This window comes from Psammomys obesus, unplaced genomic scaffold, assembly GCF_907164565.1.
Source record: "Psammomys obesus unplaced genomic scaffold, mPsaObe1.curated_primary_1811, whole genome shotgun sequence".
NCBI lineage: Eukaryota > Metazoa > Chordata > Mammalia > Rodentia > Muridae > Psammomys > Psammomys obesus.
This window is the reverse complement of record NW_026585643.1, coordinates 1,822,525-1,849,103: the sequence shown is the minus strand read 5'-3', so window position 1 is coordinate 1,849,103 and position 26,579 is coordinate 1,822,525. Positions and strand designations below refer to the sequence as shown.

The 26,579-nt window shown below is 46.8% G+C and overlaps 4 protein-coding genes across 6 annotated transcripts; 3 read left to right on the top strand and 1 right to left on the bottom strand.

Annotated features, from left to right (window-relative positions):
- Nucleotides 1-109: 109 nt before the first annotated feature.
- On the top strand, nucleotides 110-1,003 carry LOC129683552 (ferritin light chain-like). The gene has a single exon (XM_055616263.1). The coding sequence runs from the start codon at nucleotides 307-309 to the stop codon at nucleotides 829-831; it is 525 nt and encodes a 174-aa protein (XP_055472238.1). The 5' UTR covers nucleotides 110-306; the 3' UTR covers nucleotides 832-1,003.
- A 2,041-nt stretch (nucleotides 1,004-3,044) lies between these two features.
- Chmp4a (charged multivesicular body protein 4A) lies at nucleotides 3,045-4,985 on the top strand. Its single transcript, XM_055617493.1, is given in 5 exon segments — nucleotides 3,045-3,069; nucleotides 3,152-3,320; nucleotides 4,592-4,706; nucleotides 4,843-4,912; nucleotides 4,915-4,985. Coding segments are annotated over 5 exon segments (450 nt in total).
- A 2,043-nt stretch (nucleotides 4,986-7,028) lies between these two features.
- Nucleotides 7,029-9,665, bottom strand: Tssk4 (testis specific serine kinase 4). The gene is made up of 4 exons (XM_055616256.1): nucleotides 8,998-9,665; nucleotides 8,446-8,660; nucleotides 7,704-8,097; nucleotides 7,029-7,297 (listed from the first exon to the last, which is right to left on the bottom strand). Exons 1-4 carry the CDS (start codon nucleotides 9,220-9,222, stop codon nucleotides 7,115-7,117), a joined length of 1,017 nt encoding a protein of 338 aa, XP_055472231.1. The 5' UTR covers nucleotides 9,223-9,665; the 3' UTR covers nucleotides 7,029-7,114.
- A 6,423-nt stretch (nucleotides 9,666-16,088) lies between these two features.
- Nucleotides 16,089-26,497, top strand: Tm9sf1 (transmembrane 9 superfamily member 1). 3 transcript variants are annotated; one of them, XM_055616245.1, is made up of 6 exons: nucleotides 16,089-16,169; nucleotides 16,832-17,193; nucleotides 18,177-18,798; nucleotides 19,042-19,227; nucleotides 24,396-24,669; nucleotides 25,831-26,497. In XM_055616245.1, exons 2-6 carry the CDS (start codon nucleotides 16,849-16,851, stop codon nucleotides 26,222-26,224), a joined length of 1,821 nt encoding a protein of 606 aa, XP_055472220.1. In that variant the 5' UTR covers nucleotides 16,089-16,169; nucleotides 16,832-16,848; the 3' UTR covers nucleotides 26,225-26,497. The 3 variants fall into 3 exon arrangements, with proteins under 3 accessions (XP_055472220.1, XP_055472213.1, XP_055472205.1); XM_055616238.1 differs by lacking the exon at nucleotides 16,089-16,169 and adding an exon at nucleotides 16,390-16,600; XM_055616230.1 differs by lacking the exon at nucleotides 16,089-16,169 and adding an exon at nucleotides 16,391-16,658.
- The last annotated feature ends 82 nt before the right edge of the window (nucleotides 26,498-26,579 follow it).

Genomic DNA, 26,579 nt, shown 5'->3' with positions numbered 1-26,579 from the left:
GGAAGGAGCCTTCAAGAAACAAGCAGGAAAAACAAAGCAAACAAGCAGGAGAACAGTAATTTCACTCTTCTGGCCGTTTGTGGGATGTGGGGTATATAAAAAGGACAGGATGGGCCTTGGAGGTCCCGTGGATCTGCGTCTTGCTTCAACAGTGATTGGACGGAGCAGACCCGGGGACTCCCCTGAGCTTCCAGCTGCCCTCCCCCTGTCTCTGCAGCCGCAGCCTCCGGGACCATCTCCTCGCCGCCCTCGGCCCCCAGGATCAGCCAGCGCCGTCTCGCGCTCAGCTCCGTACCGCGATCAGCCATGACCTCCCAGGTTCGTCAGAATTACTCCACCGAGGTGGAAGCTGCCGTGAACCGCCTGGTCAACTTGCACTTGCGGGCGTCCTACACCTACCTCTCTCTGGGCTACTATTTTGATCGGGATGACGTGGCCCTGGAGGGCGTGAGCCACTTCTTCCGAGAACTGGCTGAGGAGAAGTGCGAGGGCGCCGAGCGGCTCAAGTTGCAGAACGATCGCGGGGGCCGCGCACTCTTCCAGGATGTGCAGAAGCCATCTCAAGATGAGTGGGGGAAAACCCAGGAGGCCATGGAAGCTGCCTTGGCCCTGGAGAAGAACTTGAACCAGGCCCTCCTGGATCTTCATTCCTTGGGTTCTGCCCGCACAGACCCTCATCTCTGTGACTTCTTGGAAAATCACTTCCTGAATGAGGAGGTGAAGCTCATCAAGAAGATGGGGGACCACCTGACCAACATTCGCAGGCTGGCTGGGCCACAGCCTTCTCCGGGCGAGTATCTCTTTGAGCGCCTCACTCTGAAGCACGACTAGGAGGCAGCCTCACCTTCCAAGGGGCTCCTCCTCTGCTCTGCACCAGCCAGCCCTAGGGACCTCCCTGAGTAAACCTCTCACGCCACTAGGCAGCTTTGTAACCGCCCTGAAGCCCCTCTCAAGTCTTGGACCAAGCAAAAATAAAGCTTTTTAAGACAGCAAAATAAATAAAGGACAGGATGTAGAAGAATTGATGGAGCGGTAAACAGATCATGAAGGATCTTGCATATTCCAGAAGCATTTTTGGATTTTTGCCTGTCACCAATTAAGAGAATATAGAAGGGTTTTAAGCAGGCAGAAGCCACCAGGTTTTTTTGTTCTGTTTTCGAGACAGGGTTTCTCTGTGTAGCTTTGGCTGTCCAGGACTCTCTTGGTAGATCAGGCTGGCCTGGAACTCAAAGAGATCTGCCTGCCTCTGCCTCTCTGCCTCTCCTCTGCCTTTCTGCCTGCCTCTCTGCCTCTGCCTCCCAGAGTGCTGGGATTACAGGCATGTGCCACCACACCTGGCTACCACCAGGCTTTTATTTGCAAAGGTTATCATTCAAATATAAAAGATAGAGGAAGAAATTGAAGTCACATTGTTTCCCCTGCACCCCAGTCCCTTAAACTTCCTTTAGTTTGATCATGTAGAGCAGGACCTTTGACATCTCCTAAAAGAGCAAGTGGGACAATGGTCATCAACTGTGACTTGAAATGAAGCATAGAAGAGAAAAAGAACATGGCCTTTTGAGTTTGCTTGCTTTTGTATGTTTGGTTTTGTTTTCTAAAGAGTCTTACTATATATAGTTTTGGCTGACCTCAACTCACATTCAGGCTGGCCTCAGACTTGCAACTATCCTCCTGCAGCAGCCTTCCAAGTGCTGGGTTATAGGTATGTGCCTCCATGCCCAGCACAATGTTTGACTACTCTTAATCTACTGAGCCTACTAGTTATGACTTCAGACAGAAACATTTACATCTTTGTGCTTATTCTTACATCTGTCGAGTGACACCAATACATTCATTGTAGACAATCATTTAGAGAGGAGCAGTGACAGAAATACCTAGCATATACTGTGTACTCAGTGATTGGTGACTAATACTTTTGAAAGGGTCAGACTAACTTTGTAACCTGTATGTCTTCTAAAGCCTATAGTTTTGAGTTTTAGGTCCAAGTTAAGCTAAAGCCTCTTAGTACCTTTCCAGAGAATGGAGGAATGTGACCCTATCTGTTCGAACAGATATAAAAAAAATGAGCAAGCAAGCAATGACCTTCATTCAGCAAAAAGAACGACCAGACCCTTGTCTTCAAGATAGTGTTTCTTAGCAACCAACCCAGACGGCCTCAATCCTTCTTCTGAGTAGCCCCTGACCTCCAGCCAAATCTTCAAGGATGAGCTAACCACCCCACCTTCAATTGCAGCTGCATCCACACTTGGCAGGACTGGCCAAGCTTGAGCACCTAAGACTAACCAATAATCTTACTTTATAGCTTCCTCATCCAATCCTGAATTGCCAAGACTGCAACCTCAAAATTTCCGTGCCTTGTCTTTTAAAAACCCAAGGCCTTTGTCTCCCGGGGCCACTCTTTGCTGACCGGCAGGGGTGACCCCATTGTGCAATGGTTAAAATAAACCTCTTGCGATTTTGCATCCATGAGATCTGGTCTCCTGAGTTCTCTTCATCCTTTCTGAAAATTTAGGCTCATGGTGGGCCTAACACTTTTCTTCCACACAATATGAGTTTGTTTCCTTGGACTCTTTTGTGTGCTTTTTTGAGACGGGTTTTCTCTGCAGTCCTGGCCATTCTGGAACTCTCTCTGTAGACCAGTTTGACCTCAAACTCAGAGAGAGAAACCTGCCTCTGCCTTCTGAGCACTGGGATTAAAGGCATGTGCCACCACTGCCCTGCTCCATTGGACTTTTGAGAGAAAAAAAAAAAATCTAACTCCTGAAGAAGGAATACAGGAACTGAAGGAGACAGAAGAGATATTTATTAAGAAATAGGAATTTCGTCAGACGGGTGTGGTGGCACACGCCTGTAATCCTAGTGCTCAGGGAGGCAGAGACAGGTGGATCTCTGTGAGTTCCAGGCAATTCTGGTTTACAGAGCTAGTCCGGGGCAGCCAAGGCTATACAGAGAAACCCTGTCTCGAAAAACAAACAAGAAGGAGGAGGAAATAGGAATTTCTGGAGCAGAAGGTTCAACAAGAGCTACAAAACAGCCAAAAAAGCATGAGACCCAAGAAAAAGCATACTTGTAAGGGAAAGGGCTGCTGGGGAGGGGTCGTGGGGCAAGCAGGTGCTTCTGCCTCTGACATTTAGGGTGTGGGCTGGATTAGCCGCTCTGCAGGCTTTGCAGAGAAAGAAAGTTGGAACAGCAGCTGTACAAACCGATGGGATGTTATTCACCCTGGAGGTTCAGCCAGAGGCCATTGAGAATGTCACCCCCAATGCAGAAGTCCACTGTACCATGGGTCTTGCTCCCCAAGGCACTGGAGAGGGTGACGTGTATCAACACTTTAAAATGTTATTTACCTTTATTTTATGTGCACTGGTGTTTTGCCTGCCCATATGTCTATGTGTGTTTATGTGAGATTGTCAGATCTTTGAGTTACAGTTGTGAGCTGCCATGTGGGTGCTGGGATTTGAACCCAGGTCCTCAGGAAGAACAGTCAGTGCCCTTAACCACTTGAGCCATTTCTCCAGCCCCACTTTGAACTTACTTTTAAGATTATATACATATTCACTGTGGGCTGGGGAGGTATGTGCACATGAGTGCAGGTGCCTGCAGAGGCCAGAAGAGGGTATTGGATGCCCGGAACTAGAGTTGAGGTGGTTGTGGGTTGTCTGCTGTGAGTGCTGGGAACCACCGGGTCTGCTGCAAGACTCTTTTCTTGTTGGCTTTGTTGTTGTTTTGAGTGTGTTTTGTTTCATTTTCTGAGATAGACTGTGTAGCCCCATTTGTTCTAGAACTTCCTACATGGACCAGGCTGGCCTCAAACGGAGATCTGCCAGAGTCACTGTCTTCTGAGATTTTATGTTTGTTTTTAGATTTCTTTTTATTTATGTGTATATCTACGTATTTATGCCATGAGTGTGTGGGTATCTCCAGAAATCAGAGGAGGGTTATTGGATCCCCTGGAGTTGGAGTTAACAATATGAGCTGCCTGATGTGGGTGCTGGGAACTGAACTTGTGTCTTCTGGAAAAAGCAAGTGTTCCTAACCACTGAGCTGTCTCTCTAGCCTTTTTTTTTTTTCAAGACAGGGTTTCTCTGTGTAGCCTTGGCTGTCCTGGACTCCCTTTGTAGACCAGGCTGGCCTAGAACTCATAGAGATACACCTGCCTCTGCCTCCCGAGTGCTGGGATTAAAGGCGTGTACCACTATCACAGGCCTTCTTTGAATTTCTAAAGCTTGTATAAGTCATGCTTTTGATGATTAGAAATCTTGCTTTCTTCATGAAAGATCCTTTTGCTGGTCAGGGCATTCTAGAAAAATTCTTTGTGTGTGTGTATATGTGTGTGTGTGGCTGGAGACCAAACTCTTATATTTTTGATTGTGAGCCTAGCCTTTAATGGCTGAGCCATCTCTCCAGCCAAATTCATTCATTTTTAAGGCTTCTTTAGGGAAGGAAGTGTAAAGTCCAGTGTGAGGCCATATAATGGAAACGCTTCATCTGGGCAAGCTGAGAAAGCCGATGGTGGTGGCTAGGTGCTTGGGGGAGGGGAGACAGAAGGAAGGGTGCTGATTCCTTCCTTGGCTGTGTGTCTTGTTCTCAGTGACATTGACAAGGCGGAGGAACTGATAGCTAACATCACAGAACAACAGGAGCTGGCCCAGCAGGTCTCAGATGCCATTTCTCACCATATGGGTTTTGGAGGTGACTGGGGTGAGGTACCAGAGAATATTGGAAAAAACCATGGGCCTGCTTGGAAGGAAACTAATTTGAAAGAGAACTTCAAAAGTGGGCTCTTTGGGGACTGGGTGGTTTTTTTCTTTGTCTTGACCAATCTTGTCATCCTGTATCCAGGATGAATTGCTGCCAGATCTAGAGGAGCTGGAGCTGTTAAGTGTAGGCAACAAGGAGGAAGAAACCCCAGTCGATTGCCTACTGTACCTTATACACAGCTGCATGCAGGGCCAGATATCCAGGGCTCTTTGTTAAAGACTTGAGAGGGTGAGAGGTATGAGGAAGGTCTTATTGTTACTATCTGTGTTATCTGGCTCATCGCAAAGGATCCAGAAGCTACTGCTACAGTTGTACAGGTTGCTGGCTATATAACAGCATCTGACTGGAGGGGAGTAGGGGTTGAAACCCGGAATCCAGCCTGGGCTCCACTCAGCAAGTGAAAGGCCTGTTTTGTTTGTTTTCCTTCTGGCACCTGGGGTGCTGTGGAATGAGCGTCACCAAGCCAGAGGAGTACAACTTTAGGCTTTTCACTGGAAAGAGACAATTCAGCAGGCTGTAGGTGTCAGAGCAGGTGCCAGCAGAAGTCTGAAGGCTTTAATTCTACATTCTTTTGGGGGGGGGGGTATTCTCATCCTCAGAGCTTCCAGAAAGGATGAAGACAAAGAGTCACTAAAGCATTTGGCAGGCTGGGTGTCCTGAGGGGGTTGGGTTGTCTTTCTACTGCTGTCCTTACTTGCCAAACACTGAGAGCTGAAGGAGGATAGGATAGCATTGGGACTTTCTGCTGAGGTGGCAGTGTGACTGAGAAGGACCCATTGTTCTCCCCATTTAGTTGAGCTTTGAAGACTGAACTTGCTACAGGAGCTGCCTCTGGGCTCCCCTCTTTTTGGTAGCAGAAGACTGTTTTTGTCCCCAGTAAAACTGGATGGGTGGATCCCTAGTGTCTATATGTCTTGTCTATACTTGGCCATTCTTCCTCTTAATTCTAAGAGCCCTGTTTTAAGAAGTGAAAATAATGAGTAATGAAGTGGGGTTGAAAAAACAAATGGCGCTGGGCAGTGGTGGCACATTCCTTTAATCCCAGCACTTGAGAGGCAGAGGCAGGCCAAGTTCCAGGACAGCCAGGGCTACACAAAGAAACTGTGTGTGCTGGGGTGGGAGTGGGGGTAGGGGGTGGGGAGAACAAAAAGGAAAAAAAAAAGAAAATGGCCATATCCTGTTCTGGGCAGTTTTACCTTTCAATTTGATTTGTCACAGAGTTGCCTAGTGCTAAGGTTAAGAAATTGCCATCAATATCAGCTGTGGTGGCACATGATTTTAATCACAGCACCCAAGGAGGCAGAGGCAGGCAGATCTCTGTGAGTTCAGACCAACTAGGGTTGTACAGCAGGGTGTACCATGTCTTTGTGTGTGTGTGTGTGTGTGTGTGTGTGTGTGTGTGTGTGTGTGTGTCTGAAGAAAGAAAGAAGAGGGGGAAATTATTTATTATATATCTTATAAACATGTTGATAGTCCAAATGATGGCACATGCCTGCCATCCCAGCATTGTGGAGGCTAAGCTAGGAGGATAGTGAGTTTCAGCCTAGTCTGAGCTACAGAGTGGGTTTTAGGATACTTGAAGGAAAGGTAAGGGGGAGGAGGAGAAAGGAAAGGGGAGGAGGGGAGAGAAGAGAGATCAGATCTCAAGAAGACAATATGAGTCTTTCTTATCACTTTAGTGTAGTCATGCAATCATGCAGGGGCAAGAAGCTTTCCTTATTTAGAATTCACAGTTTACTACAAGGCTTGGCTGGAACTCTGTTACTTCAGTATCTAGGAGCTATGGTTTACATTCTTCCAGTAATGGTTAATGTTATACTGGAGGGAAAAGGTGCTAGGTACTTAGTAAAGCCTCATATCTCTATGTGGAATTGTCGGCAGGCAGCCTGTGCATCCAAAAACCAGGCTTGTCCTGTTCCCTTTGGTTTTATCTCTTTCTAGGGAAAATGTCTACCCAAGTTGGGCACATACACAGACCAGAAAGAAGCATGCCATTGCTTTGCAGTGTAAATGGGAGAGCCAGAATCAAAAGAGAACAACCAAGCCCCCTGCACCCTCCCCGACACCTTGTCCCATAGGCTGCTAGAACATTAGAGAACAAAAATGTGAAATAAGAGCCTCGAACTTAACGGATATAGTAAGGCTTCCCCCAGTCAATTTCACTAACTTTCATTAGCCTGGCTACAGGCTCTGGGCAGAAATCCACCCCTCAGGAGGGTTCTCCATTAGGACTCTCTTGAGGAAAAAAATGTCTTTGACTCTACATGATGAAACTAATTAGATTTATTTTTATATAAAAGATTTTCCCCCAGACCCTACTGCATTTCTCCTTAACTTCCTGCCTCAGCCACTTTCAGGTTGTGATTTCCAGGGATTGGTGACGATTAGCAGTGCTGGCAGGCTGGCACATGGCCTCGAGCAGCTTGATTTCTTGCGAGGGTTGCTCAGGCTGGAACTTGAGCATCCAGGGGTCTTTGAGGACATCCAGGATGGTGGCACGCTTGGTAGCTTGGCGTAGCATCTGGAAGATCAGGTTCTAGGGCAGGGGAGAGAGAGGGCTTGGCTGAGCTCGATCCCCTTTGTGCCACACAGGCAGTGAGCAGCAGGACCTAAGAAAGAAGTGGGAGAGCCCATCACAGTACTCTGGTGAAAGGGGCTGGGGCCCTGGTTTTATGCTGGAGCCCTGCAAGAAAAGAGAAGAGCTCCTTGCATAACCCCTTTTGCCCTAAAGGGATCAATGCTTTAACCTAATGATCAAGCATATTTAAGGTTTGCAGCTCAGTGGCTGACACTCTTAAGTCCTCCCCACCATTTTGACTAGAAGCTAGATAAAGATATCTCTAGCATGAGAAAAGCCTCCCGACCCCCAGGTGGAAGGCCTAAATTTGGTATTTACTTCCCCTCCCCTCCTCAAGCCTCAGCCCTCCTGGGGGAGCCAGCACCTTGCACTCCTGGGAGATGGTGAGGTTAGCTGGGAAAGTGACCTCCTTCTGGGTCTCTCTCAGCAACTTCTTGAGATTGGTGTCATCAAAGGGCAGCTTTGCAACCACTAGAGTGTAGAGGATGACGCCCATGCTCCACGTGTCAGACAGGAAAGGGTTGTAGGGCAAGCCTAGCAAGATCTCCGGGCAGGCATAAGCAAAGCTGCCACAGTAGGTCTGGCTGAGGTTTGAAGGGTAGTTCATTTGGCGGTAAGAAGGGCTACTACGCACAGTCTGATTAGAAGACACCATCTTGGCGAAGCCAAAGTCCGATATCTTCACATTCTCCCGCTTGTCCAGCAACAGGTTCTCCAACTTTAAGTCCCTACCAGCAGCAGAAAGGCTGGGGGTCAGGCTGGGGAGAGGGCTTAGTGTTAGACCTGGAGCTGAAAGGAAAGGGGCCAGAGGCTAGAGATGAGGACAGGATAAGAGGGAGGGAGATGTTTATGAGGAGTAAAGTGGAAGCAAAGCCGTGGAGTTGTGGACAGAGCCCAAAGGAGAGATGGTACCTGAGGACCACTAGTTCACCATGGTGTATAAAGTGCTCTCACACAGTGAATACAAGTGTCCTTGACCAGGTGGTTACAATATGGTGAAAAATGGACCTAGATATTGAGAGAAGTCAAGAGAAAAGGGCAGAACATGGGCAGTATGCATAAAACCCCCTTGAGGTCCCAAAGCCCAGTCCGGTGACTGTCCTCACCGGTGCACGATGCCCTTGCTGTGCAGGTAGGCGATGCCTAAGGCCATCTGGGAGAACCATTTGCCAGCAATGGGCTCAGAGCAGGCCCCATAGCGTTGGATCCATTCGAGGACATCACCGCCCTGAGCCAGCTCCAAAATGATGTATACTCGGGATGTGGTCTCAATGGCCTGATAGAAGTTGATGAGGTACTTGTGCCGTAAGACTTTCATTACCTGATCCCAAAAGAGGGAGCCATCAAACCTGGCAAACTCTGGCTGTGCTGGCCTCTCTCTACTGTCCCATTGCTGCTTACAACTTTGCAACAGGATCAGCTGGTGTCTGCGTAAATCCCATTTTGCATTTTAACTTGGGGGTGGGGTGGATAGTGGGCTGAAATGTTTGTAGATAGGAAAGAGGACATGTATCTATAGATTACAGAATTTTCCTACTTAAGACATTCAGTTCTGGTCTGGAGTTTTCTGGATCTCTCCCTTTTTATAGTTATACCTCTAAGATACCTCAAGTAGCTTATTAATAAGCCTCAGTTTCCCCTTCAGCTCCCTTTCTGACCTGTATCTCACGTGGTAGGAACTTGTTAAGATAGTCATCAGATGCCTTCTTCTTTGAGATGATCTTGACAGCCACCATAATCTTCTGCTTTGTGTAGTAAGCCTCATATACAGTTCCATAGGAGCCATGGCCAATGACCTTGCCCACCTCATAACCATACTCCTCCATGACAGAGCGATAGGCATTAGCCGATGCTGTTTCCGAGGTGGTGTCTCCCTTCCCCATGGTGCTGGGCTTGTGCAGGGGGAAGCTTTGATACTTAGAAGCCTCTGTCTACCGAGAAGCCACCTTGAGCCACTGATGGGAGGGTACCAAAGTGAAGTTTCCTAATGCTTACCTAGTCACAAAAGTCCGGGATGCTGGGCCCAGCCCTTTACGTAGAACTTGGAAGGGGAAAGAAAGGAACATTCTTTTTGTCTTGGCTGGCTGTTGTTACTTCCATGTCTTAGTTACAGAACTTCCAAGGTCCCAAGTTCCATACGCCTTTATTCACCATTGGCCACAAAGATTGAAACGAAGTGCAGTTTAGAACACATTCACTACAAAAGGCACCTCACAGTCTAGTGCACCTCCCCTGTGGTCCCTTCACTTTACTGAGTATCTACTGTGTGCTGTGTAATATGCAGAATATACTAGTGAACAAGGCAAACAGAGTGCCTGTGCTACTGGATTTTGCAGTCCAGCATGAGAAACATGTAAGATTGCATACAGGACTGCAAGGCATTGAAGCATATTCTACGAAGTGAAGTCAACCTTGACCTGCATTCTTGCTTTGCAGATCTGGAATAGTCTTGTTTTCTTCCCATCCTTTTAGTCATTCTTCCACTGGAACATCATCACTTTCCAGCTTTTATTTTTGTTTTGTTTTGACTGCAAATTAAACCTAGGGCCCTTTGTGTGCTAGGCCAGCACGCTACCATCAACCCACTTTCCCCCAGGGCCACCATCTATTTATCCCTTTGTCACATACTCAAAATTCTGTGACAAGTGTGATTTTCTCAGACCTTCACATCCTCCCTTATGAGCTCACATTCTCAAGGCTTCCGTTATCACATTTATTCTGATGGCTCTTGTCACTTCCACCCCACATACTTACGGGAGTTCAAGATCCTGCCTATATGTTCACTGAATATTATAGGAACATGTCTGAAGTGGAAGTTTCTGGTTTCTTTGGAAACTCTGTTGTGTCATGTAAATACATTTTTTTGCTGTTGTTGTTTTGGTCCCAAGTGTGGTATGTGAGGATGTTTCCCCCCTTGGAAACAGCCCCTGTGAAAAGGCACTTGTTTGTCAGCTGAAAATTACCTCACCTGAGAGGCATGGCTTTTGTGAGCTAGAAAATTTCCTTGTGTGGACTCTGAGAAGGGATAAATAGAAGCCCACAGATGATGAGACAATGTTTTTGCATTGTTATGCTTTGCAATGGTTTGGACCCTTCACACTCCAGAGAAACACTCCAGAGAATTGCTTATGGTGCTTTGGTGGAGTTTTGCCGCTTTTTTTGGACTTGAGCCATTTGGGCAGAGTCCAGCTTGAATCGTTCTGCTTCTGCTGACTTGTGTAGCGGCTGCTGCTTTGCTGTCTGACTAGACCGCTGGTATTCTGACTGAGTTAGGTAATCCTCAAAGAACCCCTCTCAGAAGGAAGTAGATAAAGCAGGTCTACATCCCCTTTCCCTACTAATCTACTTCAGGTGGTGGGGGAAGTTCGTTGGAAGGAAGGTAAAGGCATTTAAGAACTTAAAATAGGTATTTGAAAAATCTAAGCCTACACGTTTTTCTCTGCACCTCAAATTCATATCCAAAACAGAACTATTTCCTGCTTTTAGACTCCCATGTTGAAGGGTGTAGAGAGATCACTCAGCAGCTAAGAGCTCTTGCTGTACACACACAAAGACTGGAGTTCAGTCCCAGCACTGCGTAAGGTGAACACCAGAGGATTTCTGGGGTTTGCCAAATTCTGGACTACTGCAGAAATGCAAACTCCAGGTTCAGTAAGACCCTGACTCAAATAAACAGTGTAAAGAGTGATATATGACAGTGTAAAGACTGATGTTCTCCTCTGGCTTCCATACAAACCCAGGTGCACGTTCTTGTACACACAATCGCCCATACACCACAAATACTCAACAGCTCTGTGTCCACTGCTGTCCTTGTGTAGCACAACCCTCTATCAACTAACTGGTCTCCGGAAAGCCTGCTGCTCCCCTCCAGTTGAAGCCTTTGTGTGTGGACATGTGTGCCCATGCATGCAGAGGCTAAAGCAGGACACTGGGTGTCTTGTCACACTTCCTTAGGGCCTTGAGACAATCCACTTATTAACTGGAAGCTTACCATTTGGCTAGTGTGGCTGGCCAGTGAGCTCTCGGGATCCACTTACCTCTACCAACAGTTCTGGGGTTACAAGCATAAGCAGCCGTGCTTAGCCACTGGGGTTTTGAACTTAGATTTTCATGCTGGCAGAGGAGCCCATCCTACTCATTGAGCCCTCTTCCTAATCTCACAAATCTGATTTTTACTTCCACTTAAGACAGTTGAGGCTAGATACGTGGCTTCCACTTAAGACAGTTGAGGCTAGATACGTGGCTCAGTGATTAAGACTGCTGACTGCTCTGAAGCAAGGTTTGGTTCCCAGCACCTGCAGGGTGGCTCACAGGCCACTCAGTTCCAGGGGATCCAGCACCCTCTTCTGGCCTCTATGGACTCTTGTACAAATGTGGTGCTCCTAAACTCAAACAGCACATGCCTTTGGGAAGGACTTGGGAAGAAGAGACAGGAGAATCTCTGTGAGTCCAATGCCAGCCTGGTTTACAAAGAGAGTTCCAAGACAGCCAAGGCTATTACACACAGAAACTCTGTCTCAAAAAAAACAGAATAAACTCAAGCAGACACACAGATACACATATAAATCCAAAACAATTTATTGTCTACTAACTCTCAGAATCAAGTTACGATCTTTAATTCAGCCCTATGATAAACTTTGTCTCTCCAATTTTGCCTTTTGTTTTGTTCTTTTAATATGGGATCTGGGGTTTCAATAAATATCCTAGGTTTGCCTCAAAATTGAAATCCATTTTCAAATGCTGTTACAGCTATGTGCTTTCTGTTTGGTCTTGCTTTTTTTTTTTTTTTTTTTTTTTTTTTTTTTCCAGAAAGAGTATCCCTCTGTGTCCCATGCTGACCTTGAGTTTTGAGTTTCAGATCTTCCTGCCTCAGCCTCCCCAGTACCCTTCTTAAATGCCAGGGGTTGAATCTACAGCCTCTCACATGCCAAGCAAATAAAAGTCCTACTACTAAAGTTGGTATATACCAACTTTTTTCTTTTGACAGTTTCACTAAGTTGACTAGGCAGGCACCAAGCCTGCAATAAGGGGAATGTCTGGGCCTTCATAGCAGTGAGCATTACAGGCTTGTACCACCAGGTCCAGTTTCGGCCAACTTAGCAGCCACATGTTCCAGCCAAAGAGAAATACTTATCCATTTTCTTTTCCTTCCGGCAAATCCCTACTTTCCCTTCAGAACTCAGGATCTCTTGGTTTTGAAGGTCTCCTTTAGTCTTGGCTGGCCTCAAACTCATCATTATAGTGCTTTAGCCTCCCAAGTACCGGGATTATATGCACAACCACAACTGGCTGTAACTGTTCACCTTACATCACCTGCCCTATAGGCTGCACAGAGCACTCAGTGATGACAGATGTTTGAGAAGATGGGGCTGGAGAAAGCCTCATCAATAAAGTACTTGCATAAGCATCAAGCTCTGAGTTAAATTCCTAGCACCCATGTAAGAAGCTGGAGGCTACTGCACACTTAGGACTGCCGGGCTAGCAGAGCACAAGCAAGGAAACCCCTGGCCAAACAGCCTAGCCACATCAGAGAGCTCCTAGTTCCAGTGAGACAGCATGTTTGACCTTTGTGTACACTCGTGTATACACATGCATACATACATACACACTCACAGACTTTTAATCCCAGCACTTTGGAGGCATAGGCAGATGATCTCAGTGAATTCAAGGCTATCCTGGTCTATACATACTGAGCTCCAGACCACTTTGAGAGCCTGCCTCAGAACAAAACAAAGACCTCAGCTAAGAATGTGGCTGAAATGATGGAATGTATGGAGAAGCTAGAAACAAACTAGAGACTGGGAGATGGGCTGCAAGTCTCACTTGAAAGGAAGAACCAGTTTAGGGGAATGACAAAATGAGAAGGGCAGTGTCTTAGGGTTTCTATTGCTGTGATAAAATACCACAGCAACAACAAGGAAATTGGAAAGGATTTATTTTATTTTACAGCCAAGGCTATTACACACAGAAACCCTGTGTAGTTCGCAACTCAGGGCAGAAACTCAAGGGAGAAAACTAGTTTTTCCCTGCTGCAGAGGCCATGAAAGAATGCTGCCTACGAGCTTGATACCTGTGGCTTGTTCAGCTTGCTTTCTTATAGCACCCAAGACCATCAGCCTAGCACCTGCACGGCCCACAGTGAGTGGGCCCTCCCACATCAATCATGAAGCAAAGAAAATGCACCACAGGTTTGTCCACAGGCCCATCTGGTGGGAACATCTTCTCACCCTAGGCTCCTTTCTCCCAAATGACTCTAGCTTGTGTCAAGTTTACATAAAACAAGCCAGCACAGGCAGGAAGGTATGTTCACAGCTCTTTCAAGATTTTTGTTGAGCAGCTGGGCAAGGAGCCGCATACCTGCAATCCCAGCACTCGGGGAGGCAGAGGCAGGTAAATCTCTGTGAGCTTGAGGCCAGCCTGGTCTACAAAGTGAGTCTAGGACAGCCAAGGCTACACATACAGAAACCCTGCCTCAAAAAACAAACAAAAAAGATCTTGTGGAGCAAACGTGGGCATGACTGGTACATCCCTAGAATCCCAGCACTCAGGAGGCAAAGGCTTTTCCCTCCAGGTAAAGGTAAGTTTATTCTTCATGTGTGTTAAGTATCTACACATACATGTGAGGGTTCACATACATGTGGAGGTCAGAGGATGACGTTGGATGACTTCCACCTTTGTATTGATTTTCTATTGCTGTGATAAAACAAGAGACCAAGGCAACTTACAAAACAGTTTATTTGCACGTACAGTTTCCGGAGGGTCATGTCTTGAACCACAAGCAAGAAGCTGAGCAGACTCTTAAACCCTGCCCCCAGCCCCATTAGTGCCACTCTCCAACAAGAGCACACCTAAACCTCCCCAAATACTGCCACCAATTAGGAACCAAAAACTTGAGTGCCTGAGACACTGTGCAGCATTTCATTCAAACCACCACAACCTTTTGTGTGTTTTTTTGTTTGAGACAAAACCTGAACATCTTTCAAAATTACACCATAGGTAACCCTGCTGGCAGCACAGTTCCAAGTTATATTGGAACCCAGTTGTACAACTGGATTGTAGCACTAGTATGGTTAAAGAGTGCACAGAGTACAGCACAGTAAGGAGCTACCGCTGGTACTGCCCATCCACGTGCATGAACTGGCCCCGGGTAGCTAGTCTGGTAGCAAACTCTCATCAGAAATATAAGCTATACCTGTTTGTCCAAGGAACATGTTTTACACTGCCCAGCACATACAAGAACCCTGCTAAGTTCTGAAGATAAAAAGGGATAAATTAGTCTTCTTGAAAGGAATGAGATGAAGTGCTATAAACAAAAGGAAGAGGTACAGAAAAGACTTACATGAAAACTGTTATCTGCACTGTTTAGAATGGAGTTATCTAGTCAGATAAGTAGGGAATGACAGAGAGCCTACACAGGGAGAATACGAAGAACGGTGGTTCACAGTGGTTCACAGTTATAATCCTGCTGAGGCATGCGGATCACTGTAGGTCTGAGGCCAGATGAGGCTGCAGAGATCCTGTCTCAATAAAACCTCTAATTAACCAACCACAAACCTGATGCTCAGCACCTTCTCTTCCCGAGGTACTGCGTTTTCGACAATCCTTCCAGGAGCAGTTTGAAATATGGCTCCAGGGGAAGGTAGATCCACAAAAGGAGATGGGGTCTCTATACCAAGAAAATGAAGAAGGGCAAATATGCAAAGATAATCAGGAGACAAATTTAAAAAAGCTTGCTATCTGAGGGGTACTAACAGAAGCTTTGATTTCCAGCTTCCCTGGGTAGGTCATTAGCTGAAGATGACTCCAGAGCATCATAAGCTACTCCTAACTCTCCTAAACTCTCAGGCCTGCCCCATCAAGGCAAGCCGTGCACACTTGCAGTCCCAGCTTTTCACGCAGCTGAGGCAGGAATATTGCTTCAACTGGAGTTCAAGGCCAGACTGGGCCTGTCTCGAGGAGGGCAAAAAGGACACAACAAAAGAAGTTATGTCTGACTCAACCACAACTTCCTAGAATCTCACGACTTCAAGACGATGGGTGGGTCAGGAAAAGGGCAGTCGTACGAGTGGGTAAAAGAATGGCTCCTTGTGATTTCCCTCAGTACTTGCTCCCTCCCCCATAGAAAAACTCTGGTCAGCTTCCTCCAATTTGCTCCCACGTTGCCAAGTGAAAGTCATTGCTCAGAGGGAATCCTTGAGGGCAGAGCCCTTCAGAATGGCTGAGCCCGACAAAAGCGTACGTTTTCAAAGTAACCTGCAATGAATGTTAGAGAGAAACCCCAAACGTCCCACACAGACATACATGGGAACAAAACGATGGAAGCGAGTACGGCGGTGCGTACCTGTGAGCTCTGAAACTGTGACGGCGGTGACAGAAAGACCCCGAGGTCAGTAGGGATTCCAGGTTTAAAAACCAAAACCCAAATCAAAAAAACAACCTACTTCCGATTCAAAGCAGCGCTGTCCACCCGACCATCCTGCGGGGTGAAACGTCAAACTGTAGGTGCACCCCACCCAGCTCCCGCATGCCAGCTGCTCACACTGACCGGTCGGAAGGACACCTTTACCAAGGTGTTTGGGGCCTCAGGCCCCTGGCGTGGGGGCGCGGCCGTCAGCCCCGCCCCGTCCGCGTTCGGGGCACCTTTGGGCGTCAGGGACTCGGCAGCCGGGGGCGGGCCCAGCCTTCGGCCGCCCGCGCTCCCACTTCCCGGCCACCTCTCTCCAGCCTGGGGAGCGCGGCCCGGCCGCGAGCAGCACCGAGTTCCTCGGCTCAGGACAGCAGCCTCGCCGCCTTCCCGGAGCTGAGGCCCCCGTCGGCGAGGGCGGAAGTGGTAAGACTGACGTGTCCGGGCCGCGGTGCCGTTCGCCGGCGAGACCGCCTGCATGGTTCGGTGCCTCCGGGAGCGCGCTTCGTGCAGTCCGTAGCCGGGCCGCATCTCTGGCGACGCTGAGCTCTGCGGGGAGCCTTTGAGAGAGCCGAGCGTGGACGCCGGCGGCGCGGCCGCAGCCGCGGCGATCAGGCGCAGCGGCAGACAGCCCCGAGGAGCTCGGTCGTCGGGTCCTCGCCAAGCCTGCCGCTCCGGCGCCGCTCTCTGGAAGACCCGGGCAAAAGCCCAAGGGCAGCTACGGGGGCCTGTGAGGCTGCGGCTGGCGCCTCTTTGGCCAGCCGGTTCCTCGCAGTGAGGACCCCGGAGCTGCGGCGAGTGCCTCTGCCGTGCCTCTGCCGGAGCAGCGAGCCCGCCGGGCGTTGCTATAGAAACGGGTTGGCACGCGCAGCGCAGGCCCCGGGTGGGGGAGGCCTGGAGAGGCGTGAACCTCAGGTTTGGACCCCTATCGAGGACACGCTGAGTCCCGTCTTTGGGGAAGAAGTTGTGTGGCATGGGGATCGGGAGGCCAGTGGGAGGAAGTGGAGCCAGTGGGCTCTTGAGAGACCAGATCCGGGGCGTCAGGATTTGATTCCTGGTTTCTGTAACCACGGGATTCCCCCCAACAGGTTCTGCTGCCTTAAGGATGACAGTCCTAGGGCACCCTCGAAGTTGGAGCTGCCAGTGTTTGCCAATCCTGATATTGTTGCTGGGCACAGGCCATGGGCCAGGGGTGGAAGGTGTGACACACTACAAGCCCGGCGACCCTGTCATTCTATATGTCAACAAAGTGGGACCCTACCATAACCCTCAGGAAACTTACCACTACTATCAGCTTCCAGTCTGCTGCCCTGAGAAGATCCGTCACAAAAGTCTTAGTTTGGGTGAAGTACTGGATGGGGACCGAATGGCCGAATCTTTGTACGAGATCCGCTTCCGGGAGAATGTGGAGAAGAGAATTCTGTGCCACATGCAGCTCAGTTCTGCACAGGTCAGCCCTCCACAGTAGTTAGCACTTAGCGCTCCTTGCCAGGGGCTGGCAGTGCCTTGCATTTATGGTGCTTTTATGGAAATTATCTGTTTGGACGCTAACCACAACCCAGTGTACTTGCTTAGCTGTTCAAAACTCACTGTTCAAGATTACATGGATACTGAGATGCACAACTGATGGTAGAGCCCAGGGCTCCTCACTCTGTCAGAAATAGGTCCCACTTAAGACGCCTGTCGTAATTCTCTTTCCTTCAGCACACACCTTTGGCTCTTTCTTGGCTCCGTCACTTCCTAGCCTTTCCTGTTATTTTTTTTCTTCTTCAGCAAATCCTGCCACTTCTTAATCAATTCCGGTCTTTTTATATTTTGCTCCACTTATTTTCTAAGACTATCCTATCAAAGTCATACTTCCTTTTTTTTTGGATTAATCTACCAGAATCAGTCAGGGAGTTTTGTTCCCTTCTTGGCAATGTATAGAGACATTTTGTTTGTTTGGCTTGCGGTCTATTCTTGTTTTGCTTGACTGTTGAAATAAGGTCTTACTGTGCAGCCCAGGCTGACCTCAAACTCAGTATTAACCTCCAAAGTGCTGGAATAAAAGGGATGTTCTATAGCAGATCCCACCCATCCTACCTGACCAAGAGACAGGGTTTCTCTGTGTAACAACATCCCTGGCTGTCCTGGAACTTACTCTGCAGACCAGACTGTCCTCAAACTCACAGAGATCCGCCTGCCTCTGCCTCCTGAGTGCTGGCATTAAAGGCGTACACCATTACAGGGAGGCTTGGAAATATTTTTGATTGTCACTATTTAATGGTACTATTGGTGTGTAGTGTTTAGAGAGCAAGGATGCTGAATCCTGCAGTGCACAGATCAGCATCTCCCTACAATGCAGGATTATCCAGCCCTGAAGTAAGAGTACTGCTGAATTTGAGAAATACTTTTAACCCAGAGAGGCTTTGTGTAACTGCCTTGTTCTCATAGGTGGAGCAGCTGCGCCAGGCCATTGAGGAATTGTATTACTTTGAATTTGTGGTAGATGACTTGCCAATCCGTGGTTTTGTGGGCTACATGGAAGAGAGTGGCTTCCTGCCACATAGCCACAAGATAGGCCTCTGGACACACTTGGACTTCCACCTCGAGTTCCATGGGGATCGGATTATTTCTGCCAATGTGTCAGTCCGAGATGTCAAGCCCCACAGCTTGGATGGGTTACGGTCTGATGAACTCCTGGGCCTCACTCACACTTACAGTGTGCGCTGGTCTGAGACTTCTGTGGAGCAGCGGAGCGATCGGCGCCGCGGTGATGATGGTGGTTTCTTTCCCCGAACACTGGAAATCCATTGGTTGTCTATCATCAACTCCATGGTGCTTGTGTTTCTGCTGGTGGGTTTTGTGGCTGTTATTCTAATGCGTGTGCTTCGAAATGACCTGGCTCGGTACAACCTGGATGAAGAGACCAGCTCTGGAGGCTCTAGTGATGACTTTGACCAGGGTGATAATGGCTGGAAGATTATCCATACAGATGTCTTCCGCTTCCCTCCACACCGTGGTCTGCTCTGTGCTGTGCTTGGTGTGGGCGCCCAGTTCCTGGCACTTGGCACTGGTGAGGGGATACGAATTGCTCTCAAAGGGTAGCAGTGAGGGTATTAGAAAAGTTCAGTAGACTCTCTCTTCTAGTCAAGGTGAGAGAAAAGGGGATAAGTAGCTCTGGCGAGGATGTGAGTGGGTTTTCCTGTCAGTAGAACTAGGAAGATGTTACCTTCTGAGATGCTGGGTTAAAGGGGATGATCTCTCCAATGCTGAGATGTAGCCAAGACCTAACGAGCTTTCCACTGCTCCCTTGTAGGCATAATTGTCATGGCGTTGCTGGGGATGTTCAACGTGCACCGCCATGGAGCCATTAACTCAGCAGCCATCTTGTTGTATGCTCTGACCTGCTGTGTGTCTGGCTACGTGTCGAGCCACTTCTACCGGCAGATTGGAGGCGAGCGTTGGGTGTGGAACATCATTCTCACCACCAGTCTCTTCTCTGGTGAGAACGTCCCCTTTTATTGTGGGTCTGCCTAGATTTAGGAACCAACAACACATCATGGGTTCTGGAATAGGGTCACAGTACAGGGAATATGGGAGAATTTTTTAATACTTGTGTTTATGAGTGTTTTACGTGTAGGTATGTATGTGTAACACATGCATACAGTGCCTATGGAGGCCAAAAACAGATGTCTGATACCCTGGAACTGGAGTTACAGATGCTTGTGGGCAGCGGAAAGCCACCTGATGCTGTCTTTCTTTTTATTAGTATTATTCTATTTTATTTGGGGTGTTTAGGCCTCCACCTCCCTTCCACCAACCCTCCAACCTTAAGTAGGGGAGAGAAAAGGTTAGTGGGTAGAGGGCCCCAGACTCCTTTACTTCCCCCAGCTATTTAGGTCAAGGGGTTCTTTTAGGGCTTTATGCCAATCTCCGTCAACTGCAGACACAGCCAGCAGCCTCCTCCACACCGCTGCTCTCCAAAGTGTTTCTCTCCATCTGTCTGCTCCAATCCACCACACCGTCTTTGGTCTCTGGTCTCTCCAAACTGCTCCATGCCCCATGCCAACACCGAACAGGCTCTCAGAATGCCACCCCTTCTCTTTTTTGTTTTCTCTCATATTTATACTCTTGAGTCTTAGACCACGCTCCTCTCCATGTGGCACATGGAAGGCTGTCACCAGCTGGCAAAGATCATGCCCCACAAGTGACAATTAACAGGTGTGGACAAACTATAACCCAACTAAAATCCCACACTTGGGATTAAAACAAAAGCATATTTACATAACATTCAAATAAACCAAAACATATCCTCCTTATTGTTTAAAAAAAATGGCTCTTCCTCTAACATTAATAAACTATATACAATAAGAATAATTATGAGAATTATCAAGTAAGAATTACATTTACAATGTCCCATCCATTCATATTTGACATCCTTGGAAAAAGTGTTCCATTATCTATCCTGTTCTGGTGAGTCCAAAGTTCTGTACCTAAATCACTTTCTTACCAAGCTGAAAATATTTATCTAGACCTTAAAACATTCTTTTAGACCTAAAACATTGTCTTCATTCCTAAACAACTAAACTTAACTGTAGTGAGACTATGATTGTCTAGTCTTCAACCCCATCAGAGACTTTAGAAGGAAATAATATTACCTAAGTATGTAGGAAGCACAGAGCAAACAGCTTCCAGAACGATAGAAATGACAGAGACAGTTGACTGCCTGGACAGTCACCAGAGGTTTTTCGGTGCTATTGGGGCATCCAATCTTCAGCTTACTGGCCCAGAATATCTGACAGGCTTTTCTGTGACAGGAATTTTGAAGGACTGATCACTTAGTCTCTGCAAAGTAGGACAGTCAATTTTCCAGTGTCCTGCTTGTTCACAGCTTGCTCAGACAGCCTTCTATCAGCAGGTGAAGGACAGTTTTCCCCCCAGTGTCTATCTTGCCACAGTTTTTTTTTCCTTGATGCCCATCATTTTCTTTGAAATAGATTAGAGGTGCTGCCAGGAACAGATGTGTCTCCCTGTCACATCTTTTATTAAAGTATCTTTAAATGCCATGTTCTGTAGATCTCTAAAGTGTTTGAGACCATCTACTATATCTGTAGAGCAGCATTGCTTCTAGCTATTAGTATCATCTTAACCTTGAAAACATATACAAGAGACCAATTAAAGCTTATTTCTGTAATTAAACTAGTATCTAACAAGACTACAAGTAAGATTATTTATAGGTGACTAACTACTAATTTGCATCTCCAGTCATCCTGAAAAGTTTGTAATAGTTAGCTTTCATAAAACTAGAACTTTACATCATATTTTCAAGTAAGTTGTATATGTACAATACATTAAGTAAAAGTTGATCAAAAGAACCTTAAATTTCTATCAATATAAAATAATCCATACCAGTACATAATATTTGACACTAGGAGATTCAGTAATCTTCCTTTTATACTATAATCCTTTATTCCCCCCTTTTTTTCTTTTATCATTTCCTTTTTCCCTCCTTTAGAGGAGAGATAAATAAGAGAAAAAGGACAGAGGGGAGAGAGAGATCCCTGATTCCAACCTTTACCTTGTTTTCCCCCTTATCATGTCCAATTCATAATCCACAAAATGACCAGAACACTGTATCATGTTCTTAAAATTATTTCTTGCTCTCTGGGGGTAAAAAATCCCTTTGGGTACCTTTAAAAAATTAGGATATTAGCCAAGTGCTAGAAAAGCTAGCTGTGTCTTTTCCTGTCCAGTCTCTGCTTTCTGTCCAATCTCTGAGTTTTCTCTGGTCTGTGTGTTTTCTGTCCTGTCTTGGTGGGTTTTTTGTCTAGTCTCATTTGGGCTATCTCTTTTGAATCTCAACTGTTTGAAGATTCTTGAGGAAACAGTAATTAAGGTAGTCTGTGAGGCTGAATCACCTGGGCTACTTTATCTTCATTGTTATCTGGTCTTTTGCTCTGAAAATAAACAAACTTTTTTTTTAATATTTATTTATTTTATGAGTGCTCTGTCTGCATGTACACCTGCATGCCAGAGAGGACAGCAGATCACAATATAGATGGTTGTGGTGCTGGGAATTGAACTCAGGACCTCTGGAAAAGCAGCCTGTGCTCTTCACCGCTGAGCCATCTCTCCAGCCCCCAATAAACAAACTTTTAAATGTAATATTATGGGTATATTTCTGCATCAGTTGTGAGTCACGTGGGTGTTGGGAACTGAACCCAGGTTCCTCTAAGAAGAGCAAGTGCTTTTAACCACTAAGCTTTCTCTCCAGCCCCTGGGTGGGGAGGGTCATAAGAAAATCCATCAAAAAGAATCTATTTCTTTATCTTAAAAAAAAAAAAAAATTAAAGACAGGGTCTTGTCCTATGTAGCCCAGGCTGTGTTTGAATTTGAATTCATGGTCCTCTAGCTTTAGCCTCTTTGAGTACTGCAACCATAACCCATAAAAAATGTATTTCTTTCTGAATAGTTAAAAATGGCTAGACACTGTGATTATCATTCAGTATGTCCTTTCTTATTTAATCTTCACAGTAGCCATGTGACATAGGTAATATAGTCCTCATCACAAGATAAGGAAACTAAACTATAACAGGATCTCACTGTGGAGCCCATGTGAACCATTAACTCGGTTACAGTCCGGTTGCCTTAGCCTTCCGGGTTCTAGGGTTCTAGTGTACATCACTTTGCCTAGCTTCAACCATTTGTGTGTGTGCTCAAGTGCTTGCGCACATGTGCACTTGTGTGTGCAGAAACCAGAGGGCAACCTCAGATGTAACTCCTCCTCAGGCACTGTCTACCTCTTTTGAGAAAAGATCTCGCATTAACCTAGAAATTGCCCAGTAGGCAAGACTAGATTGGTTGGCTAAGAAACTCCAGCAACATCCTCTGCCCCAATGCCGAGATGACAAGTATAAGAGCCAGATGTGGTGGCACACACCTTTATCCTAGCACTCCAGAGGCAAGCGTATCTCTGTGAGTTCCAGGCCACCCTGGTCTGCATCTAGGAGTTCTAGGACAATCAGGACTACATAGACCCTGTCTCAAAAAATAAACATAAAAACATGAGCCACTTTACCTAGCTTTTTTACGTGTGGGATCTGGGGATTGAACGTAGGCCCTTACTAAGCCAAGCACTTTACCAGCCATCAGACCCTCAGACATTACGCTTTAATAACTTCGTCTGTGTGCATCTGTGTGTGCACTTGTGTGGGTGCTGTGTGCTCGTGTAGGAGGCAGAGATCAAGATCAGGTGCCTTCCTCAGTAGCTCCCCTTACTTTTTGAGGCAGAGTCTCTCACTGAAGTTGAAGCTCACTGAATGACTAGACTGGATGGCCGGCAAGCCCCTGGGATCCTCTTGTCTTGCCTTCCTTATACTGGGATCATGAGCTCTGGCCACTACATCAGACTTGTTTTTGTCTGTCTTTAATGTGGATGCTGGGGAACTAATTTGGGCCCTCATGCTTTCTGGGGGTAAAGGGCTTTACTGACTGATCCATTGACTTAACCCCCTTAAAAAGCATTCTTGAATTAATTTATCTATCTATCTATCTATCTATCTATCTATCTATCTATCTATCTGTCTGTCTGTCTATATTTTCTGAGACAGGGTTTCTCTGTGTAACAGCCCCGGCTGTCCTGGAACTCACTCTGTTGACCAGGCTGGCCTCAAACTCACAGAGATCTGCCTGTCTCTGCCTCCCCAAGTGCTGGGATTACAGGTATGTGCCACTGCGCCTGGCTTTGAATTTATTTTTCTTTATTATTACAGTTTATTCACTTTGTATCCCAGCTGTAGCCCCCTCCCTCATCTCTTCCCAGTCCCACCTTCTTACATCCCTTCCCTAGTCCACTGATAGGGGAGGTCCTCCTCCCCGACTGTTTGACCCTAGCTTATCAAGTCTCATTAGGACTGTCTGGATCCTCTTTCTCTGTGGCCTAGTAAGGCCACATCACCAGGGGGAGGTGATCAAAGAGCAGGCAACTGAGTTCATGCCAGTGACTACCCCTGCTCCCCTTACTAGGGAACCACATGGAGACTGAGCTGCCCATGTGCTACGTCTGAGAAGGGGGTCTAGGTCCTCCCCATGCATGGTCCTTGGTTGATTCATCAGTCTCTGCAGGCCCCCCCGGGCCCAGCGAATTTATTTTTTGGTACTCCTTTTATTTTGGAGGTAGGTTGATTCTAACCCTTCAAACCAGATTGCCTTTTCAATGACACTTGTAGTCTATATTCTGAACCTTGTTATTTCCAACTTGATGTATTTAATTTATATCCTATCACATTTATATTTGAAGCAATTGCTTTCTGAGTATAGGTCATTAACCCAAATGACTGTTTCATGTTAAAATTTATCAATGCTGTGGCAAGACAGGTTTTTGTAGGCAGGTGGATTTGTATCACTCTCAGACCACAATGAAGCGACTGTCTTAATTTTTTATGGCAGTGGGTGAGAGAAGATGGTGTTCAAAAAACAAAGAACAGGAAACAATAAGTTATAAAAGGGTCACAGTGAATTCAGTTAACTCTGGGATTATAGGTGGGCCCTATCTGGGAGCATAGGTGGGCCCTGTAAGTGTCAGGCTACTTCATCCCTCTCCCCTTTAGGTCCAGTCAGAGTGGGGTGTCACAGGGATGTTGCTCCTACTGCTGACCCTCCTTCCTGCAGTGCCTTTCTTCCTGACGTGGAGCGTGGTGAACTCAGTGCACTGGGCCAATGGTTCGACACAGGCTCTGCCAGCCACTACCATCCTGCTGCTTCTGACAGTGTGGCTACTGGTAGGCTTTCCTCTTACTGTCATTGGAGGCATCTTTGGGAAGAACAACGCTAGTGCCTTTGACGCACCTTGCCGCACCAAGAATATCGCACGGGAGATCCCGCCCCAACCCTGGTACAAGTCTACTGTTATCCACATGACTGTTGGTGGCTTCTTGCCTTTCAGGTATCCTCACTTCCTACCATGGCCATCACTCTCAGGGGGGTTTGGTTTGATTTGGTTTGGTTTGGTTTGGTTTTGGACACTAGAGGATTTTGTTTGCTTTGCTTTATTTATTCATTTCTTTTGAGACAGTCTCATAAGGCTGGCTTAAAATTCACTGGGCGGTAGTGGTACACACCTTTGATCCCAGCACTCAGGAGGCAGAGGCAAGCAGATCTCTGTGAGTTTGAGGCCAGCCTGGTCTACAGAGTGAGTTCCAGGACAGCCAAGGCTACACAGAGAAAAACCAAAAGGGAAAACAAACAAACAAAAAACCTTAGAATTCTCCTGCTTTGGGTGCTTGAATTACAGATGTGTGTTACCACACCTTGCCAGTGTCAGTTTTTGATTCAGCTTTTTGTTTCCCCACCTTCTCGACCTGGTAATAAACCGCAGTTCAGCAAAAGATCATCAAATGGTTCTTCCTATATCTGATCAAGATTGAGCTTCAGCTAGTTCAGATATGAGTATTTCACTGTGAAGCTCTCTTACTCAGCAAACTGAAAGAGTAATCCCTTGGGCCTGAAGATTATCAATACCTATAGAACCTGCTTTCTGTTTAATGTTTACAGGCATGTAGAGCTTAAGGCCTGCTTGTCTACTCATCCAGTTTATTATGTACTTTTTAAATAGTACCGAAGACGATAGACAGAATACAGCATCTGCTTTTTTCTCTGCTTTCTTTCTTACCCCCTTTCTGTGGTACTGCAGTACTGAGGGGCTCATGCATTCCTTGGCAAGCACTCTACTGAGCTACATCCCAGTCCTTTTTTATCTTTCATTTTGGGAAGTCTCATTAAGTTTTCCAGGCTGGCCAGGCTAAACTTGCTCTGTAGCACAGATTGGCTTTGAATTTAGCAATCCTCTGGCCTCAAACACTCCCCCCCTGCACCCCCCCACACACGCTGCCCACAAACAAACATAGTAGTATTGTGGATGTATGCCATCTGGTCTACAATCAGCTGGTCAGGGAAGATGGTCACAAAATGAGAGCAACTAGTCATAGGCAAAAGACTCCCACTGACCCTGATTTCCACGCAATACAGGAAGGTGTGGGTGAATTTGGCGCAGCATGGTGTGGCTGCGCACAGCGCTTTAATGCCGTGTTGTCTCTTCCGTTCACAGTGCCATCTCTGTGGAGCTGTACTACATCTTTGCCACAGTGTGGGGTCGAGAGCAGTACACTCTATACGGCATCCTCTTCTTCGTCTTCGCCATCCTGCTGAGTGTGGGGGCTTGCATCTCCATCGCACTCACCTACTTCCAGTTGTCTGGGGAAGACTACCGCTGGTGGTGGCGATCTGTGCTAAGTGTCGGCTCCACTGGCCTCTTCATCTTCCTGTACTCCGTTTTCTACTACGCCCGGCGGTCCAACATGTCCGGGGCCGTACAGACAGTGGAGTTCTTTGGCTACTCTTTACTGACTGGTTATGTCTTCTTCCTGATGCTGGGCACCATCTCCTTTTTTTCTTCCTTAAAGTTCATCCGTTATATCTATGTTAACCTCAAGATGGACTGAGTTCTGAGTGACAGAACTATTGCTCTCCTCATACTTTCATCATGCCCCATTGATTTTACTTGATAGCTTCTCTTCTGACTGAATTGTGTGATGGCATTGTCGCCTTCTTTCCCCCTCTGCCCCTTGGACCTCCCTTCTTTAGAGAGGACCTGGAAATTCAAATCTCTGTTATATAAGGAATATATATATTTGAACTTTTTAAGTTGCCTTACGTTTTGGTCCTAATTTTTTTCTTTTTACAATTATTAAAATAAAATTTATTAAGAAAAAGGACCCTGTAGTTGGACATTTTGGTCTGCTTATAGAACCCCGAGGCTTGCTGTCAATGCACAGTTCATTTGAAAACCGAGTCCGC

Coding starts and splice junctions, on each gene's coding strand:
- Tm9sf1 (XM_055616245.1), top strand. CDS start 16,849: ATGACAGTCCTAGGGCACCCTCGAAGTTGGAGCTGCCAGTGTTTGCCA. Junction 17,194..18,176: donor TGCAGCTCAGTTCTGCACAG/GTCAGCCCTCCA, acceptor TTGTTCTCATAG/GTGGAGCAGCTGCGCCAGGC. Junction 24,670..25,830: donor GGTGGCTTCTTGCCTTTCAG/GTATCCTCACTT, acceptor TTCCGTTCACAG/TGCCATCTCTGTGGAGCTGT.
- Tssk4 (XM_055616256.1), bottom strand. CDS start 9,222: ATGGGGAAGGGAGACACCACCTCGGAAACAGCATCGGCTAATGCCTAT. Junction 8,661..8,997: donor TCCTACCACGTGAGATACAG/GTCAGAAAGGGA, acceptor TTTTGGGATCAG/GTAATGAAAGTCTTACGGCA. Junction 7,298..7,703: donor CCATCTCCCAGGAGTGCAAG/GTGCTGGCTCCC, acceptor CCCCTGCCCTAG/AACCTGATCTTCCAGATGCT.
- LOC129683552 (XM_055616263.1), top strand. CDS start 307: ATGACCTCCCAGGTTCGTCAGAATTACTCCACCGAGGTGGAAGCTGCC.